This window comes from Nilaparvata lugens, chromosome X, assembly GCF_014356525.2.
Source record: "Nilaparvata lugens isolate BPH chromosome X, ASM1435652v1, whole genome shotgun sequence".
In the NCBI taxonomy this organism is placed as follows: Eukaryota; Metazoa; Arthropoda; class Insecta; order Hemiptera; family Delphacidae; genus Nilaparvata; species Nilaparvata lugens.
The window spans coordinates 89632218-89653459 of record NC_052518.1 but is presented as its reverse complement, the minus strand read 5'-3'; the positions used below and the strand labels follow the sequence as shown (position 1 = coordinate 89653459).

At 36.8% G+C, this 21242-nt stretch overlaps 1 protein-coding gene across 2 annotated transcripts in view; it reads left to right on the top strand.

The window, feature by feature from the left end:
• The window catches only part of LOC111049369, a 91523-nt gene that overhangs the window by 58253 nt on the left and 12028 nt on the right, over positions 1–21242 (top strand). For both annotated transcript variants that reach the window (XM_039442635.1, XM_039442634.1), the window contains 2 exons: positions 7728–7788; positions 9156–9287. In XM_039442635.1, the coding sequence (XP_039298569.1) occupies positions 7728–7788; positions 9156–9287 (193 nt within the window). The remainder of the gene's footprint in view (positions 1–7727; positions 7789–9155; positions 9288–21242) is intronic.

Here is a 21242-nt window from a genome sequence, read left to right as displayed (position 1 = left end):
AATAGCGTTGTCGATTGCCACTGCCATCTATAAAGGATATCTGATGTAATATTAATGGTTGAAGAAATGCTTCAATACTTTAGAGCCATAAACACAAAACTGAACTTCATTTTTCTTGGATACAAAACATATTTAACATGTGTCAAACTCAATTAACAGGTGTCAGCTGTCACTACATCCTTCTTCCCGCAGGAACTAAATGTCTCGGTTCCTTCTCAGCACTCCATCGATTGACTTGATGTTGAAAGATTTATCAGGTAATTTTTCTTCCACAGCTCCATAGCTCTTCATATCAGGAATCCAAAATTTCTCTCCCTGTGCTAATTCAGACAATGTCCTAACTCCATTTCTATTGTAGTATATTCTATTGTACTTTTTCCTTTAAAGGTGGAAAGTAGACAAAGACGAAAGTGTTGTGCGGATTTTCCTACCTTACATTAACTCAGCTGGACTTAGAGCACTTTCTCACGGAGTACTTCGGTATGAGAGGAGCCCAATGTTTGGATCTTCACATTTGGTCAGGATCCTTTTTGCTATATCCACTGCTTTTTCAGCTTCCTCATTTGACTGTGCAAATTTTGGACTTGATGTTCTTCTGTGTTCAAAATGTATTGCTCGGAGAGTTTTCTGAAAATGTCAGTCCCAAATAGCGTACCTTCATCAGTGCGAACCACATAAGGTGTACCCCACACCTGACACTATGAAGAAATGCTTCAATACTTGAGAGCTATAAATACAAAACTAAACTTCATTTGTCTTGAATACAAAACATATTCAACATGTTCCAAACTAAATTAACAGCTGTCAGCTGTCACCACAATGGCTAATATTCTTGTTGAAAGTGATCAATTATATTTCATTCGTTAAGAAAATACTGCTATTTGTTTGGATTACAGTATGATGTGTGTTCCCTGAGCTCCTGAAGATGGCCAAGGTTTTCCGCCTCATCAAATCTGGTGACCCTAACTACAAAAACAATTACCGTCCCATATCATTGCTAAGCGTTCTCTCAAAACTTCTAGAGAAAATATTGACAGTAAAGCTGATGTTCTATGTTAATAGGAATAACATTTCATGTGACACTATGGAGACACCAGAAAAGACAAAAATATATCTGATGCTCCAATTGACATTTGCGAAGCGCTATCCTTTCTAGCCTCGCAATGTTGTCAGAACCTTCTTCAAAAATTTAAAAATATGATTGATTAACTAAATATCCAATCTGAAATATGAAAATTCACCATTTAATGATTGAAGAGTATATTTCTTCAGATAATAAAATATTATACATTATTTTCAACAACAATAATTGACCGAGCAAAGTGAGGTCCAAGATTCAAGTCGACGGTTTTTGCATTTCTCTTTATGTTCAAATGTTTACAAGTTAAAATGTTTATATGTTCCGCATTTACGTCGAAACGCGGTAATAGATTTTCATAAAATTTGACAGGTATGTTGTCACAAAGTGAATTTTGTGACGAAAGGAGAAGCATCATTTTGCATATGATTTGGATAATTCGCTTTATTTCAGTAGAGAAATAGGGTCGACAGTCAAATGTATTTTGCTAAGCTTAGAGTCGAGTGTTGAAATCATCATCATCGGCAACAACCTTGCAATTATCATCAGCGGATTCATCTGAACCAGAAATTTCTTTACTGGTTTGAGCGTTCTGTTATCTAACATGCAGGCAGCATCAGTCGCGCCAGAGCGGCCGTTTCTTGTAATTTTTGGTGAGAAAGATTGTTTACTGGCCTAATCTATTATAGTAATTAGCAGTATTGTCATCATGGTTATACCCTTAGCATCAATATCATCTGAATCATACCCTGTCACCTGATCGGTGGCGTGATCGTCTCCTGAGATATCTCTCAGGAGATAATCTCTTTTCCCCCGGCCTCCCAATTTTCCACGGATCCTACTCTGCGGGGAGCAGACCTAGGTGAGAGGCAGTTGTTCAGCGATCGGGTTTGTGTACGGCCGCGTTCCAAGCGGCACTCCCAATAGTGGTTTACTAGAGGGATAATATTCTATTCTCTATTTCATTGAATAGAATATTGTGAGTCGAATTACCGACTGTTTGAAGGTAGATTTTCCTGGGGGATTTTCTGTCCTTCTAGATTTTTTTACTTTCCTTGCCCTACTACCATAGGTAAGGAAAGTATTGCTTTCCAAAAAAAATTAAGGTACCCCAATTTCAAGTTTTCTATACGTTTCAAGGTCCCCTGAGTCCAAAAACATGATTTTTGGGTGTTGGTCTGTGTGTGTGTGTGTGTGTGTGTGTGTGTGTGTGTGTGTGTGTGTGTGTGTGTGTGTGTATGTGTGTGTGTGTGTGTGTATGAGTGTATGTGTGTATGTGTGTATGTCTGTGAACACGATAACTCCATTCCTAATTAACCGATTGACTTGAAATTTTAAACTTAAGGTCCTTATACCATGAGGACCCGACAATAAGAAATTCAATAAAATTCAATTCAAGATGGCGGAAAAAATGGCGGATAATTACTAAAAAACCATGTTTTTCACGATTTTCTCAAAAACGGCTCTAACGATTTTCTTTAAATTTATACCATGGATAGCTATTTATGAGCCCTATCAACTGACGTGAGTCTCGTTTCTGGGAAAATTGCAGGAGCTCCGTAATATTTTTGAGAAAAATGGCGGATAATCCCTAAAAAACCATGTTTTTCACGGTTTTCTCGAAAACGGCTCTAACGATTTTCTTCAAATATATACCATGAATAGCTATTTATAAGCCCTATCAACTGACATGAGTCTCATTTCTGGGAAAATTGCAGGAGTTCCGTAATATTTTTGAGAAAAATGGCGGATAATCACTAAAAAACCATGTTTTTCACGGTTTTCTCGAAAACGGCTCTAACAATTTTCTTCAAATTTATACCATGGATAGCTATTTATAAGCCCTATCAACTGCCATGAGTCTCATCTCTGAGAAACTAATGGGGGGTCCACCCCATCCTTGAGAAATGGACTTAGTAACCTCCTTCTCGTGCATGAGGTAGGTAGGTAGCGCAGTTCATAAAAATAACACATAGTCGAGATATTTCATCTGTAGAACAGCTGTTTTGACGATTTTAAAAAAATTACGACTAAAAAAATAATCGAATTTCACAATTTACACTAAGGAAAAAGTACTCTGAAAACAATAATTATATATACACATATACAGAAGTTTGATCGTAGTTTCAGATATGAGCAAGGAAAGTTGTGTGAGTGTACCAAACCAGATTTTTTTTAGTGCAGTTGTTCGGTGGTCGAGCGAGTGAACGGGTCGCGAATCTTCTCTCCTTACGACATTCCCGGTACTAGATTATTTCTAGAGGAATTATTCTATTTTGTGTGTTGGAATAGAATATTGTAGGTTGAGTTCCGGACAACTTGAAGTTAGATCTTCCTTGGGATTTTCTTTCTTGTTATTTATTTCTCCCAAACTCGTATCACTGGGGGTGAACGAGTTATCCTTGGTTTCGAAACCTGGAGGGGTCTTAAGTTTGTGCTACAAACAGTTAACTGGGAAATTTAACTAGGCTCTAGTAGAGGATTATTTTTGAGTACTTAATTTATAAGTCTCGACTCTGTTGCTTCACGACATTTTTAAGTTTAATACGGGAAGTGGGAATCGGTTCGTCATTCTCCGTATCAGTATCCACGTCGATTCAGGTAATTGTATGTCAGGACTGGTAGTCCGTATGTTTTTCCTTCTCTGTAGTAAGGTGGCCTTTAATTTAAAGAGTAATTTTTCTCAATTGAATTTTTATTCTTATAGGGAAATCCCTGTCCCTTTTAAGAATGGTTTTTCTCAATCAACTTTTATTCTTGTGGGGAAATCCCTATCCTTTTTGAGAACAGTTTTCTCAATTAATTTTTATCCTTGTAGAGAAATAATGATCATTTTGAGTGAATTTTCCTTGCTTAATTTTCATATTGTAGAGTGGCCCCTGTATTTATTTTGCATAGCAGTTTCGGATTTGATGTAATTCCTAGTAGGAAAATTCCAATCCTTTCCCTAGAGAACTCAGGTGCAGCTTGAGTGCGTCCTGGTCGAAGTCATTCAGACTGCGACTTCCTTTCTCTTTATCTCTCTTAATTTTTCCTACTCTAAAATCCTTCCAGCTCTCAGGTACAGCTTGAGAACTTCCTTGTCGAAGTCCTTAGACTGCGACATCCTTTCTCTTTCTTTCTCTTGATTTTCCCTGTTCTAAAATCCTTCCTGATCTCAGTTCCAGATTCGAGATCGTCCCGGTCGCGGGTTTTCAGACCCGCGAATCCTCTCTAAAATTCCTAGAAAACTGTCTCCTTCAATAGCAAATATTATTTGCTGGTTTTCCCTGTGGAAAATTCACGAATTCTCCCGTGATCTCAGTTGCAAATTAGAGATCGATTTTGTTGTAGTCCTTAGACTGGCAATTGCTCGGAAAAGCCCATTGAAATCTTTTCCTGAATTAGGAGTCTCTGACTCGATTCCCTTGTGGGGAATCCTGAAAAAATCCTTTCCTATCCTGACAACGACAGACTGTTGTCTTCCCGATATTAATCTGCAGACTGTGTCTGTGAAAACCTTTTCTATCCTCTCATAATAGTCGACATACTGACTATTAATTTAAAAGCGTTTCGGACGATTGAGAGTGATTTCCATTCCTTAAGGGCTGTCACAGATTAGCCATTAATAACCGTCGCGCAGTTGCTAGGCTGGCGCGGAAATCCTGTTTAGCAGTTTCAGAATTGCTGAAAATCCTTTCGCAGCTACAGGCTCGCGATTCAGAAATCCTACACAAAAATTTCCTACTGGGAAATTTAACTAGGCTCTAGTAGAGGATTATTTTTGAGTACTTAATTTATAAGTCTCGACTCTGTTGCTTCACGACATTTTTAAGTTTAATACGGGAAGTGGGAATCGGTTCGTCATTCTCCGTATCAGTATCCACGTCGATTCAGGTAATTGTATGTCAGGACTGGTAGTCCGTATGTTTTTCCTTCTCTGTAGTAAGGTGGCCTTTAATTTAAAGAGTAATTTTTCTCAATTGAATTTTTATTCTTATAGGGAAATCCCTGTCCCTTTTAAGAATGGTTTTTCTCAATCAACTTTTATTCTTGTGGGGAAATCCCTATCCTTTTTGAGAACAGTTTTCTCAATTAATTTTTATCCTTGTAGAGAAATAATGATCATTTTGAGTGAATTTTCCTTGCTTAATTTTCATATTGTAAACCCTGTATACTGAATCTTAAATTTCCCGTATTGGAAATTTATACCCTGTATTTGGCTAGCAGGTCCAGCTTGCTGAGAGCTAGAGCGCAATTGTCAGATTGCGGATTATTGAACAGATATCTGTTTGCTGTAGAGAATAATAATCTTATTATTGATTCTCTGTACCGCATACCCTATACCCTATACCTCAGACCCTGTACCCTATTTTCTATAGCTTACACCCTATACCGTACCCTATTTAACTATATCTTAAATACCACTAACAACTCCATAGTTCCATCATACCTTTACCCTATAGCTCTTACCTTAAACCCCATAGAAAAACCTCTTTCCGGGCTCGCAGATCCAGTCTGCCCGCCGTCAACTCGCAGTTGGTTCAGATTGCGTACTACCTTTACAAATAGAATTATTTGTAGGGATCTGATAGTCAGATCTATCTCCTTGTATAGGGTTATTTCAATCTCTTTTAACACTCACCCTGTATTCCAAAGGCCGAGGGCCGAATCGGCCAGTAACGGCACGGGCAAATACTCTTCCCCTGAAATTAAAAATCTCGCGAAGGAAGCAGAGGGTAAAGAATCAGGATAGAGGGAGAAGTGTATGTCCGGTAACTCCACCTGTCAGTACGGCTACTGACCCCGACCCATATCCGACTGTAGCTGGTCCGCGTTGTAGCAATACTTCGCAATTATTAGATAACCTAGGGGGTGGAATAGGGTACCCTAATAATGTTCCTTTTTAAATTGCGCGTCGACGAATATACAAGGTTTTTGGAAATTTTGCATTTCAAGGATAATATAAGAGGAAAAAGGAGCCTCCTTCATACGCCAATATTAGAGTAAAAATCAGACTATAGAATTATTCATCATAAATCAGCTGTCGAGTGGATTATAAATTGCATGCAATGACGCATGCAATTCAATATGTCAATGTAACTTCGAAGAACAGCTGTTGTGTGCACTATTAATTGCAAGCAGTGAGGCAATTGATAACTTGGAGTAGCATAGTATTTTCCCCCGACTTTTCTCTGCTTTCAACTCGGTAAGCTTTTGATGTCACTGTAGTAGCATAGTTGTTTACAAGAAGATTATTAGCTTTCTAATGATATAATTATAATTAATATCAATAATTATTGTCGATAGAACATTTTGAAACAGCCATTACTTGTTTACACACCGATATCTCACCGACACGTCAAAACAGGACATAATTCACTCTGATGGAGGCTGTAGTTTTTAACTGCGCGAGGTCTACTGTTCACAGAACTACTAGTAGTAGAAGAGATATCAGATATACCGGTATCAATCATCTTTTATAGGTAATGGCAAGGCAGAGAATTGGCATTGCTGTTCTCCTATCTTGCTCCACTGCAATTTTAATATGGACCTCACTATACCTGGATGTTGTATTAGGCTATGTTTGTTGTCAGGCAGAAATGGATTTATTTTGATAAATTGTTTTTTTTTTTGGAAATGAATTTCATTCCAAAATAATACAATTTACAAATTAAAAATCTTATGTAATTAAACAAAGTTTTAATAAAAAAAATAAGAACAATCTCATGAATACACTTAGCTAAATCACATTTTTAGAAAATGGTCTGCACGGGCAAATGCCAGGGCGCAAACTAGAGCTGCCTACTCAGATTTTTACAGAGAGGAAGGAATCACAAACTCTGATGCATTCAGAAGCTTGCTTATTGATTATTATTACTACATTCAGTGAATTATTGGGCAGTTGAAAAAGAAGATTAGGTCTGAATTTATCCATGGCTTTAATTTTTTTCTTCTTGATTTCGTCATCCTATTTTTCATACTGAAATCTACTGAGGTTTTTTTTACAATTTGATGAAACCTAATAACAGTTCTTTTTTTGAAAACAGTTTTCTATCGCACTTTGGAGATCTTGTTTTAACATGCCTTTATTTACAATGCTATAGGTCTTAGCCGATTTAGCCGGTTTTTGTACTGGAAATGAAATATTCAGAGCTATACTGAAATGAACTGTTATTGCAGTGTGCAACACGGCCGCCTCCATCTGATCCTGTTCAGAGTATCTTGCACAAATATGACCAATAAGAGAAATCGAGTCACGTCACTATACTTCTAGTTGGCTCATACACTGTGCAAGACCTGAATAATTTCAAGTACCTGTTCTCAAGTAGGTCATCTGAGAACAAATTTATATTAACGTCTCCTACCAGTAAGCAGTTTCTATTTGAATTTAAGAATCGTAATAATTCTCCAATACTTCTAGGAATGAATTAATATTACTATCGAGCGTTCTATAAATTGCTAGGAGAGAAAAGGACTTGCTTAGAATCTAAAAATATATCGTCAATCCATGAACATTGTCTTATGTTATTTGATTAACGCTATAATTCATTGTGATTTCAAATAATCATGCCATCAGATCAAATCCATCTATTAGCCATTAGTTGTATACTTCATACAATCAATTTATTGATGATGTTATTCTTGCATTATCACTTATTATTTTCAGATGGATTTGTGAGCTATGTGGAAAGATCTCAACCAGGAGAAAGATCTTCTTATTACACTGGGTAAGTTCAGTTATTATTTCGACCATATCTATAGTGAATGAGAATATCTATTTTCTATAGTGAATGAATTTGAACAAATACTCTTCGCAGAGTGAAGAGACTTCGTGCATGCATTATTGACCGCGCAAAATTACTTCTGACTTAGAGGAATATGCGACGCAGAGAAATGGAGGGAGATCAGCCAATTAAAGTGATTAATGGAGTCATGGGTAGAAGCGCAGTTGCCAATTCGTCGATTAGAGTCAGTCGTCTGACTGCTTTCAGACACGAAACTTCGCATGTGTAGCATGAGCACATGAATAGTCACTAGAAGTTGGAGAACACTGGCCGGTTCAGAACGGTAACATAGCGCCTTTGTATCCCCCCTCGCTGTATGCTTTCTCTGATGCGCATGTCCCTCCCAAGTAAAAAGTTATTCTGTACAGACTATAGGACGATTGAGTTCAGTGTTGAATTGGCAAGCGATTTGGCCTCGTGGTTACGCTGATGAGCTATCGATAAGTTAAGCTCTATTTGTAAGGGTGACCACTCTAAAAGCTGTATCCCTACTTTTTTCTGCTATGCATATCCCTCCCAGTCAGAAGATCATCACCATCTATACAGCTCATCTGAGCGTCATCCGCAAAGATAAGAGTCTTTTGGAATGCAGCGTGGTGTGTTGAAAATTCACTCTATAATCATAAAATAGTATAAAATTTTAAATATAAATAAAACTCGTATCCTAATTTACTCGTATTATTCAGAGAGTATCGCCAGTAGTTTTGTAGGGGAAAGTGGAGTAGTTCTGTTAAGTGCGGTGACAAACTACACACATATTGTAAAGTTCTTCAACATGCTATTTGGACCGCAAAGGCGCACATCAGTCAGACAGAGGAAATACGTACAAAATATCTCCACAAGTGTTCGAAGACGTCCGTCTGTCTGCATATGTCAAATGTAGACGTTTGATTTTTTCTTCGCCTGTCTGTTGCTGTTTGCTGTGTGCTGAGTGGAATGATTGCTGCGAAATCTGCTAACTCGGAGCTGAAGTACGAAATAAGTGTTTGTCGCGGTGGTTAAAGAATGAAGAACGAGAGCGATGTGTTCTAGATTACACCAAAATTCAGTTTTCCCCATTAAAAACGGTTCACAAACAGTGATTGATCATAGAAAATTACATTGTATTGATAGACCTTGAATCTTGAAATAACAACAGAATTTATTCAGTTCATCTGTGTATCGAATAGTTCGTTGCACCTGTTCGAGAGAGAATAGCAAAATCTCTTATGGGAGTGTTCACACACATTTTCATCTACTCAATGTATGTCCACTCCCATAGGAATCAATGGTATTCTTTCTTGCCTGATATCATTGCATTATTGTTGCAGACACGAGGTCCGCTATTATCTGGATACGCCAATATTGCACTTCAAAGAAGGTCTTCACGTGGAAAGAGGAGTTGCCATCGAGCTTGGCTCTCAACCTGAAGAAACATTCGATAATCTTGGAAGGGATGAAGTGTGAGTAGCCAAAATTGAATTTTTCTACAACTGCTCGTAGAAAACTTGTTTACGTACTCGAAACCCATCCAAAAATAGCTGATTTTTGCGTCGGTAACCGATGATCTTTAAAACGTAAGCTGCGCATGCTCAGTACCTTTTTCACTTTACTGCCCGCTTAAATTAAGAAATATAGCTTTTTTGTCTGTGATGTACTGATTGCTGGTTCTATAGTGAGATCCACTTTATATTGGAAAAAGATAAGACAGCGTTGCCGATTCTCTGCCTTGCCACTGCCTTTCATAGAAGATAGCTGATACTGTTACAGACCTATCGAATATGATATCTACTGTCCATTCTTGATAGAAAAAATAGCTATAGTTCAATTTATAGTAGAGGGGATTAGACACTTCAAGGAAGCTTTTTTGCACAATCTCTCACCTCCCCCCTTCACCACCCCCCTGCAAACTCCCCCTCACCCACCCCCCTCTCCCTCTCCCACTCCCTCTCCTTCCCTCTCTCTCTTATCTTATCTTATCTTATCTAATCTCTTATCTTATCTTATCTTATCTAATCTAATCTAATCTCTTCCCCTCCCCCAGTGCTTATCTTATCTAATCTAATCTAATCTCTTCCCCTCCCCCAGTGAGGACGAGGGGGATGAAGAGAGAGAGAGTGATCTCTCTCTCTCAGTGAGGGAAAAAATAATTTCCCTTTGAGGGAAAAATTCTCTACTGTCAAATTAAAGTGAATGCATATTTCTACATCTAATGCTATACTGACAGATTGAAGTGAATGCTAGATGAGGGAAAAAATCCCTTTTGCTATACTGTACTAGTGAATCCTTTTTGCTATACTGTCAAATTAAAGTGAATCCATATTTCTACATCTATACTGTCAAATTAAAGTGAATGCATATTTCTACATCTAATGCCTTATAATAATGGTTTGCTTTGCACCTGACTAGGTGCAATTGAGAATTCAATTGAGAATTCATTGAAACTTGTACAATCGAAATTCTCACTCATTTTTGATCTTATTAGCTTGAGCGATTAGAGCCAAGTGTGTGTGCTCAATGAAAGTACATCGCATGCTACGACACCCACTTTCCTTATCAACATGTTGATGGTATTAACTTAATGGATAAGAACGCGTGCTATGCGTGCTTTCCTTATCATGATGGTGATGTCAAACACTTAATGCCAGTCTCAAGAGAGAGAGAGAGAGAGAGAGAGAGAGAGAGAGAGAGCAGGATACGCCCCCTCGCTTCTCACAAGTAGCAGACAGAGATTGCCAGATGACATGGGCCCATGCGTTATCTCCTATTCTCACTTACTCGCACCATATTTCTAAATTCCTTTTTGCTATTACGAAAGCCATGTGAAAGAGAAATCAGACAAGTAACTGAGTTCCTTTTTAATCCCGCCTTCCTATACTGCCAGTTAAAGTGAATCCATATTTCTACATCTTTATACTGAGTGAATGCATATTACTACATCTAATAACTTGTACTGTAAAATTAAATTGATTGCAAATTAATACAATTGGTTTGCTTTCCGCCCGACAGTTAAGAAAAATTTCACAAATTTATATTGAAATTTTCTATGTGCTGTACAAACCTGCGGGCGTTATTTTTTTGTAAAGTGTTTCTCTGAGAATATCTATAGTAAATTTAGAATGAACAAGCATATCCAAAAATAGGTATAGATATCCTCAGACCTATATCACTTGGGGAACATACTCAAGCTCTATTAGTGACATATCTTAACAGAGAGAGAGGTCAATGATCTAAGTTGATCTTTTACATTTTTTATCTGCAATGTCATACAAGCATTTCCAAAGTTCATCGGAATTTGTAACAATAGTTGAGAAATCATTTGCACTACAATAATGTAGATGGCCTGTATCTAGTATATCGAGCAGTTCGAAAATCTCAGATAAAATTGGAAAATGTACATTTTCTTTTTTTGTTAACGCTAGATCAACATCATCGCCTTGGAATCCTGTTGAAAATTTAATATTTTTTGCAATAGAATCAAATTCATTGAATGAAATTGACATCAAGAGGCGAGTTAATTTTTTGAATTTTGCAAAGCTAAAACACTGCATGACCTAGATCAAGCTATGAACTATAATTGAGAAGGTAGGAATGTGCACTTAGCTGTAACAGTTGTCTCTGAAGGGGCGTATCTCGATAAGGTAGGAATGTGCACTTAGCTGTAACAGTTGTGTCTGAGGGGGCGTATCTCGCGTCCTCACTCAATCAAGTCTACACTGATACTAAACCAAAATGTTCGAGGAAATATCTGAATTAAAAATTTGTTTACAACATTTTACTACAACAATACATAACTTCATCTTCAATTTTAATTAATTTATCTATAGACAAATTATGTGGACGGTAATAGCACAAATAGTCTTTTATATCGTTCAAATTAACTGTGCTTAGAAAAATAGCCTTTAATTGTTTCGCCAAACTATAATTTTCACGAGATGATTTCTTAATTGCAATTTCGCATTCATCATACCAGTCTATGCAGTTTTTTAACCTCACTTCCAACTGGTTGTCAGCAGCTAACCACTTTGTCGGATCCATGTTGTTGAGCGAATGAAGAAAACTAAGTATAGGCAGGCACTATTATAGAGTAATTAAACGGTCTTTCTTCATTAATAATTGACGACAGACAACACGTGCGTGCTTTATGCAATCTCAGTGCATGCAAGCAATAAACACTCTGTAATTCCTTTCCATTGTAGAAGAATCCATAACGTGCAAAGTTTCTTTTCTTGGTGTACTGCTTCTCCTTGGTTCATAATAGAAACTATCAGATTCGATATCGTAAAGTACCGACTGAGTTTGAGCTTTGTTCTCACTCTCCAAAATATCAGAACACAAAGAATAGGACATTGCTCAGATGATTCCTGTTCAAAGGTAAAACTGATAATGGCTTACATTTGGCACAGTACACACCTTATATATAATATTGCATGCAGTGATGCACTCTATCAACAAATTACTGAACTTCTTTCACCATGCTCGTGAGAGGTGTGTACTCCATCACACGATTGCTAATTAAAACGCAATACGCGGAAGAATTAGCAGGTACTGCACTATTAAATTCCATTTCAATACGAACATCTGTCGATGATTTCAAATGACTTGGTTGGTGTGAACAATCTACAACAATCAGCGGTGTTGATTCACAAAACGTTTTAAAGTCAATTTCTGTTCCGAGTTCGCTATTGATTGAATGATTATAATACAAGGGTGCGAAATCCAGGAACATCCGGTATAAAACTTCCTTCTTACCTAGCAGATTTTCATATGGATAATACTCACTATTCAAATATACTTTAACATTGTAAATATCACAGCTGTCAAAATTAGATATTGTTTTTTTAATTTTATTCTTTCGATCAGTTTGAAATGCAATTATAATATATTTTGGAGTATCAAAATTCGATGTCGTGCGTACTGACCAAGAATGAACAAGTGAATTTTGCAAATTTGGTAATTCACAAATTTCCCAATGGCGGAAACTTAATTTCAGTGGAGTGTCGGCATCGAGCAGTCTCAAAAATTTCAATCGCACATGATCTTCTAAAGTAATGTAGGGCATCCGCCATTGGAGCTTAGTAATTTTTACACTAACCTCTGTACCGGTTGCAGACTCGACGCAATTGAGGTCTGAGGGCGACCTCAATAATACAAGCTCTTGTTTCAAGTTTATAATTATTCTTTGAAAATCTTCAAAAAATGGAAGGATTAATTTCAACGGCACACAGAAAGTGAATTTATTATCTGTTAGCTCATATCCTGCTCTGTCAAAACCAGCTAAATGATATGTGTTTTTATCAGATGCATTCTTCACAAGAATAGCTTTAATTGTAGAAGTTAAACCAATTAATCTTGATTTGGAAATTTGTTGACCTGCTAATTCGTATCGTATTTCATCAAAAAGGTTGCCCACTACGTTACTGCTTAATTTATAGTCTGCCGCAACGGGCGCACCAGCCGGTTGAGTTGCCTCCCCTGCTACTGTAATCGCAGGCGCTGCCGGTTTTGTGCAGCTAACCGTTCCTCAATCAATATAAATGATTTACAAGGTAAAGTGTACACATCCAATGAATTTATTCCTATCCGAGCTTCATCAGAGTTTTTTATTTCTTGTCCCGAATAAACTGTATGAGTATGAAATTGGAATTTGGTTATGTCATTATAAAACTGAAGCTCTGTCTCCACATCCAGAATATCACTAATTGCTGCACCTGACATTTCGCCAATCAACTATAAAACCTAATTTTTCCAATATTCTTGCGCTTTCAGCCGATAACGCCCTATTGCTTTTAGTAGATGTTGACGCTATCGCGACCTTTTCTCTAATGAGTTGATTGGTCTTATTCGAACGCGGATTAAAAACAAGATATCCCATTACTTTTGTTTTTCACGTATGTGCAGTCTAATTGTAATTGTATCTCCGCGGAAATCAATAAACGATCCGTTCTGGTCTGTTACCTTTACATTAATAGTTTGAATTCGACGTGTATTCAAAGGTACATAAATAATTGGAGAGGGTACTTCATTTATTAAATAACCGCTAGGAACCTTTGGCAAAAATTCGTAGATTATATGTTTTTCTTTTCCCTTAAAGTAACTGCCACATGCTAAATTACACTCAACAAGAATACTGTCAATGCTTGTTATGTTAACCAAATGTTTGGAATAATACCATTTATTTGCTTGCAAAACAACATTATCAAAACCGAGTATCTTAGCAATCGAATCAGAACGTGTTAAATCAATAGGCTTATCAGAATAAATTTCAATCTTCATAGTATTTGCATTTGCACGTATAATAAGTTTATTCTTCTTCCCATCAATATTCAATTTATTCTTTAAAGATTTTATAATATCTTCAAGTTCATATGCGCCGGTATCCAACATGATTAACTTATTGCCATATTTGAAGCTAGAATTTGTTCCTTTGTTTACGTTTGCAATGCTATTGTAACTACAAAAATTAATCAGTCCAATTTCCCATTCACAATTTTTGTCCAATTCTATAATTTCTTGTAAATGTTCATAGAGGTTACTTGACTTTGATCTTAAGGTAATAATGACCATCTTGTGTGTTCAGCACAAACACTTAATTACAACTGATTTGCAAGAAACAATAACGTGAGATGACCACAAATATCACTATTTAATGGTTGCAAGTGATCAACATTATAAAATATATTTACCCCATTTTCTTTTTTCCAATATTTGTCCAATTCGTATGGCGGTTGTAAATTTCCAATTGGATCAAAATACCATACATTAGAGCCAACTTTTTTATATGCAACCCAATGTGTACCATCCTCGCTTTCCCTTGCTAAATTCACAATCCCATTTTCGTTTTTTAGAATTTTTTTGGGTAATGCATCTAGCATATATATTCCTCTTAAACGTATCTGTAATAATTTTGACCAATCAATCAAATCATAATTACTCAATTCTCCTTCAATATTCATGTCTTCTTCTTCTTTGTCTTCTTCCTACTACCCTTCTTTGTTGTTCTACGTTTCTTAACTTGAGGGAATAAACTCACACCATATGATGGTGGTGGGGCTGCGGGTAGAAGTCTGCCACCACTAAGCGGTGGGTAAGGCTTAAAATAATATCCTTTTCCTGCAATATGTTGTTTCAACTGAGCTATAGCTTTGCGTCTAATATCATTAGTATAACTTCTCCTCTTCTTCATCTTCTTTCTCAAAGAACCTACAAAGTAATTTTTAGCTTTCATTATGTTTGTAACTAGGTAGCTGAGACCTCTCTCTGCAAGAGGAGTTTGAGGATTTTTAAAAATTTCCCACGCTGCGTTCGCTAGTGCTCTGTCAGCTTTCGATCGATTTGCATTATCACTATATTGTGAATATGCTATATCATGGGCCTTACAAGCCTGGTCAAGTTTGTTAATTCCCGGGTCACCTCTTGCTAATCGCTTTTCAAGTTTGGTCCCAGGCCCACAATACTGGTAGCCAGGTGCTATTGGGATCTCCACAGGTGTAATATCGATCAATTTATTTAAAATAGTTGAAGTAATACCTGTAGCAGCACCCGCCGCCCCCTTAAGTACTCTGGCAGCAGAGCTTAAGAATCCTCTGCCTCGTTTTCTTGCACTTTGCTTTCCCCTACATACCATTTTCATTACCTTTCAACTCAATGGTTGAACATCAACTAAAGTTAATTAATTAATCATTACACTAACTGGATCTTATCCGTTATGTGCCAAGAAATGTACTCCCTCCAATTTCTACTTTGGTGTAGTTCTAGTAGTTCTAATTTTCGCTACTAGGCTGCGTTACTATCGCACTTCCATCGTTTAGCGGGTAATGAGAATTCAATTTGAAATTAGTAAATGTATATAAATTGGAAGGAATCTTGAAAGGTTTTATCAGGGTATCAGGGGTGATTTCTACTACGGTACTATTGATACGGGTAGCCTACGAGTCTCAAGTTGAATTTCAAAGTTTTCTATTCATAAAAGTAAGTGACACTTTATCTGTATTATCAACTGTATATTTAATATTTTCACAACTTGCAAAAATTTTTTTCAAAAAAATGAATGTCTTTATTTTGTTAATATTACACCCTTGCTTCATTAATGGGAAGGATTAGCATATTTATGTTATTGGTACTTTAATGAATAGCAATGTCTGGATTTCATGAGTTTCGGGATTTTATGAATAGAAAACTTTGAAATTCAACTTGAGACTTGTACTCCTATCAATAATACCGTAGTAGAAATCACCCCTGATGCCCTGATAAACACCTTTCAAGTTTTCTTCCAATTTACAGATTTCAAATTGAATTCTCATTACCCGCTAAACGATGGAAGTGCGATAGTAACGCAGTCTAGTAGCGAAAATTAGAACTACTAGAACTACACCAAAGTAGAAATTGGAGGGAGTACATTTCTTGGCACATAATGGATAAGATCCCACTAACTTAATCTAAAAGAAAATTGAATTTTCTATTAATTTGGAAATGAATTCACCGTTCAAATCGAATTCACCTATTCAGATCAGCTATTTGAAATGAATTTTTCAAATCTGAAAAGGCAAATACAATTTGAAAGGAGGAAGTGTTCCGCTCATACAGATATGAACGCGAGCCGAACCAGATGTGTGAGGGCAACGCCCGAGCTCCACAACAAGGAAGGCGGCCGGCCTTGTGAAGGTCGAGCGTTGCCCGGCCTTGACTGAGTGAGCGACCGACTGATGTCAGCTTGTGCTTGTGCGTGCGTGCGTACAACAAGCTATAAAAACACATTTTCATTTCTTATCGCTCAATGCAACTTGCATAGTGGAGAGTGATTGAGTGCACTTGTCTACACGTACTAGCGAACTGATAGGTGAGAATTGAGAAAAATTTTTATCAAATATGCACACATTTTATTCATCTATTCACACATAATAATATCATGTAAAGCATGTTAATGCTGGGTGCTTAGCGACATAAAAATTGTTAAAATTAGCATTTAACAATTTTTATGTCTGTCATAAAAGCATTAACATGCTTTACAAACAGACATAATGATTTACACTGCAATTTGAAATTTTGAATGTCTTTTTCGCTCAAAATCCGGGCGAATCTTTCTGGCAAATAAACATCAGTTGTTCTCACTCCAGGCACCCGGATTTTGACCACAATTCGGCGACCATGCTGGTTGCATGCCTCTCTCACATCACATATTGGGTAAGGTAAGCCCTCTTCCAGCTCACGCAGAGGCGTCCACGGTTTCTCCACCCGACTATTTAATAATTTCAGGAAGCTTTCTGATTCCATCTCGTTCTCCGCTTCCTCCTCCTCCTCCTCCTCCTCCTCCCTTCGTCGCACCTCCTCCATCAGCGGTAGCATGGATGAGTTCTCTTCCGGCACACGTTTCTGTTGAAAAAATATTTCATTAGACTCTTATTTGTTTCAGATTTTTCATCATCAAATCATACGAGAGAGGGAGAACTTGCTCAACAGATTCACTATTCAAAACTGAAAGTAAGTAATAACTTGGAAATTCTCCAATTACTTGAACTCAATCCAAATTGCTAGATAGTTGACTCAAAAAATATTTCAGTTCATTACATGTTCATTTTTATCAACAATAATTTTGTTTCACACGAGATATTATAAACAGTTTATGCATGTGAACACATTTTTCATAATTCAAATAACAATGTATTATTCGAATCAATATTTCAGTTCATTACATGTTCATTTTTATCAACAATAATTTTGTTTCACACGAAATATTATAAACAGTTTATGCATGTGAACGCATTTTTCATAATTCAAATAACAATGTATTATTCGAATCAATATTTCAGTTCATTACATGTTCATTTTTATCAACAATAATTTTATTTCACACGAAATATTATAAACAGTTTATGCTTGTGAACGCATTTTTCATAATTCAAATAACAATGTATTATTTGAATCAATATTTCAGTTCATTACATGCTCATTTTTATCAACAATAATTTTGTTTCACACGGAATATTATAAACAGTTTATGCATTATTCGAATCAGTAATTTGATATAGTAAGTAATATATATATATATAATATATATATATATATAATATATATATATATATATATATATATATATAAGTAATAATTCGGAAATTCTCCGATTACTTGAACTCAATTCAAATTGGTAGATGATTGAATTGTTTCATGCAACATATTCGAATTTATTATCGAAATTACTAAAACATGTTTTGAATTTTTATCCAAATTTCAATGCAACCATCATGAGAATTTATCTGTGTTCGGATTGTTTTGATAGCACAATTAGAAGTCAAGCTCAGTCTTCGCTCACAGTATAAGAATCAGTAATGACTTGTAATGCACACAAAAGATTTTATCCATTAGAAATTAGTTTAAAAAATTCACATTTTATAAAGATTTTGTGCACATGTTAATACAATAATAATAATAATAATTTTTTGTATGCTAACCTTTGATTGAGTGAGGACGGCGGGCTCGTCATCAAAGACCAGCCTCCGATTCACCGGCTGCTTGGCGGCGGGTACCGATGTGAGGGCCGCTCGGCGTGGTGCCCAAGTAGGCGGTGTAGCTTGCGGGAGAGGGCTGGTGTCGGGTATGATGACTTCTTCCTTATCCTCACGTTGAACAAATATTCCCTGCATCTTCAGGGGTGAGGATGAGGAGGCGCCAGAGGTGGAGGCAACAGCTGTAGCAGCAGAGGTGGCAGCCGAGCTGAGGCTTTTCTGCTGCTTCTTCTGCTGCTTCTGCTGTTCCCAGTAGTTCAGCTCCCTCTCCGATGGGGGGGTGTCCGGGTTGATGAATAATGTAGAGGAGGAGGAGGAGGAAGCGTTTGATGAGTCCATCGTCGCCGTTGTGAAATGGAGAAGTTCACGAAGTATTGTGGAGAAATTCACAAAACACTCAAAGTGTATAGCTCTAACGTGAATGATGATTTTCCTCTGAGGGAAGTGATTATATAGCAAGTCGTTTCTCTGTCTGTTGCAGGCTTGTACGAGTGAGAGAGAAACACATAGGAGGCGTATCACAATTGGCGAGCACTGCGTACTCCCCAGAGGTTTAGCACGAGCTCAACGCTAACATTATTGATTGTAAGTAAAACTTTTTACATTCTCATATTTTTGTGCTTGTACGAGTGAGAGAGAAACACATAGGAGGTGTATCACAATTGGCGAGCGCTGTGTACTCCCCAGAGGTTTAGCACGAGCTCAACGCTAACATTATTGATTGTAAGTAAAATTTGTTACATTCTCATATTTTTGTGAAATAACACTAAATTGATTTATAATATATATATTTGGTTACAGTTATTAAATATTTCATTGTTTTTCACAGCATTTTCTCACCTCACAACTCGGGGTTTCCTCGGTGTCATAAACAGTTGTGCTCTCGTGAGGGAAACATACCTGCATCGAGAAAAGCATAGCCGAGGAGCTAAGCTGGAACGAGGAGCTACCTGAGCTGAGACGAGTTGAGGAGCTAACTGAGCTGAGAGAAGCATATCCGATTATTTCATTTCGTCAAATCAACATATGTGAGTTCATTTTTACTTAAATTTTCTCCTCCGAGGACAAAACCTCTCCTCCGAGGACAATTGTTCTCCTCCGAGGACAATTTTGTCCTCCAAGGACAAAATTGACCTTCTACATCATACTGCATGCTTGTGATTTTTTCGGCTCATCTGTATGATGTGCTTCTTCTTCTTCTTCTTCTTCTTTTTTCTTACACTCATCAGCATATAAACAAAACGGTAAATGCATTACTTTTTCAAATGGTTCAACGATAATATATCTACAAAATACACATTGCAGATAGTGATAGTTATGTAAGAAATAACCATTTCTTGCAAAATAGTCTGCTCTATCAGTTAATGGTTTGCAAATGTAGAACTCAGCATGAGACTTCACCTGCTAGAAGCTGAAATCCCCCATTTCTACTCACTCAATCATATTTCTAATATTTCACGCCATAGAGGAATAGCATTCTCGATTCAGTTATTAAATATTTCACGGCATAGAGCAATAGCATTCTCGATTCAGTTATTAAATATTTCACAACATAGAGGAATAGCATTCTCTAATGATTTCAGTTCAGTTATTAAATATTTCATTGTTTTCACAGCATTTTCTCACCTCACAACTCGGGGTTTTCTCGGTGTCATAACCAGTTGAGCTCTCGTGAGGGAAACATACCCGAGGAGATAGCTGTCATTTCGTGAAATCAACACATGTAAGTTCATTTTTACTTTAATTTTATCCTTCGAGGACAAAACCTCTCCTCCGAGGACAATTTTGTCCTCCGAGGACAATTTTCTCCTCCGAGGACAATTTTCTCCTCCAAGGACAATTGTTCTCCTCCGAGCACAATTTTCCTCTTCTCCGAGGACAAAAATTGTCCTTTGTTCTCCTCCTCTGTCCTCCACTCGTTTAGCAGGAAAGAAAAAATGAGAGAGGAATCAGGAGAAGGGGTGAGAGGTAAATGTCACAATAATTTTCTTTTACACTGTCCTACTTTTACTTTCCCTTTAATTTCCAGCATTGTGATGTTATTATACTGCTCCACTTCTTTTTGTGTGAAGGGAGTGTCTTCCAAGTTTTTCCATACATCTGAGAGAAACTTAAGTGATTCTATTCTAGGAAATGTATGACCATTATAGCTTGTCATACCATTGACTGTAATTACACAAATTTTCTCTTCCCTTGGTAGACAAATAATTTCTTTTTTGTCAGTGTAAGGGATTACAAAATAACCCTCTTTCTTAAGGTCTTCTCTTGCATTGTATGCATTGATAAAAACATTTTTATGACAGCCCTTTACAAAGTAAACATTTTTCGAACCTTCCTTTTCTCCTAAAACACCTACATATGCAAATTTTCCTTTATTATTTACAGTAAATGCAGTCACATTGTACACTCCACTTAGATCAAAATTTCGCCAATGTGAATGGAAATATGGCTCAAGTTCCTCTCTCAAATTTTCTATTTCTTCCTCAAATTCTTCTATCTGCTTATGCTGTGCCCTAAATGACTGTGTGGTTTCAAAAAACTCAGTTTTCCTATGTTTTAGATCAATTTCATCCAGTTCTAGCTTATGCTTTTTGTTTGATAGCACTGTGATAGGAGACGTGGGCTGTATCTCTTTAACAGGGTATGGGAGAAGCTTACAAGTTATGTTTGCTCGTTTTCTTATTTGTGGCTAAATATGATTCTGCTTCTTTAGAAAAAATGGCGAGAATACAAAGTTATTGTTGTGAACTAACTGAACTATTGGAGATGCATCACCAATTATTGGACCAGTTAGCAGAAAAAGGATGGACGAATATGAAATATCTAACATTTGTGAAAGACTATGAAAAATTAGGAGTTTGGCATAGTGATAACTATAATCAAATTTCAGTTTGTGATTTATACGGTACATCATAT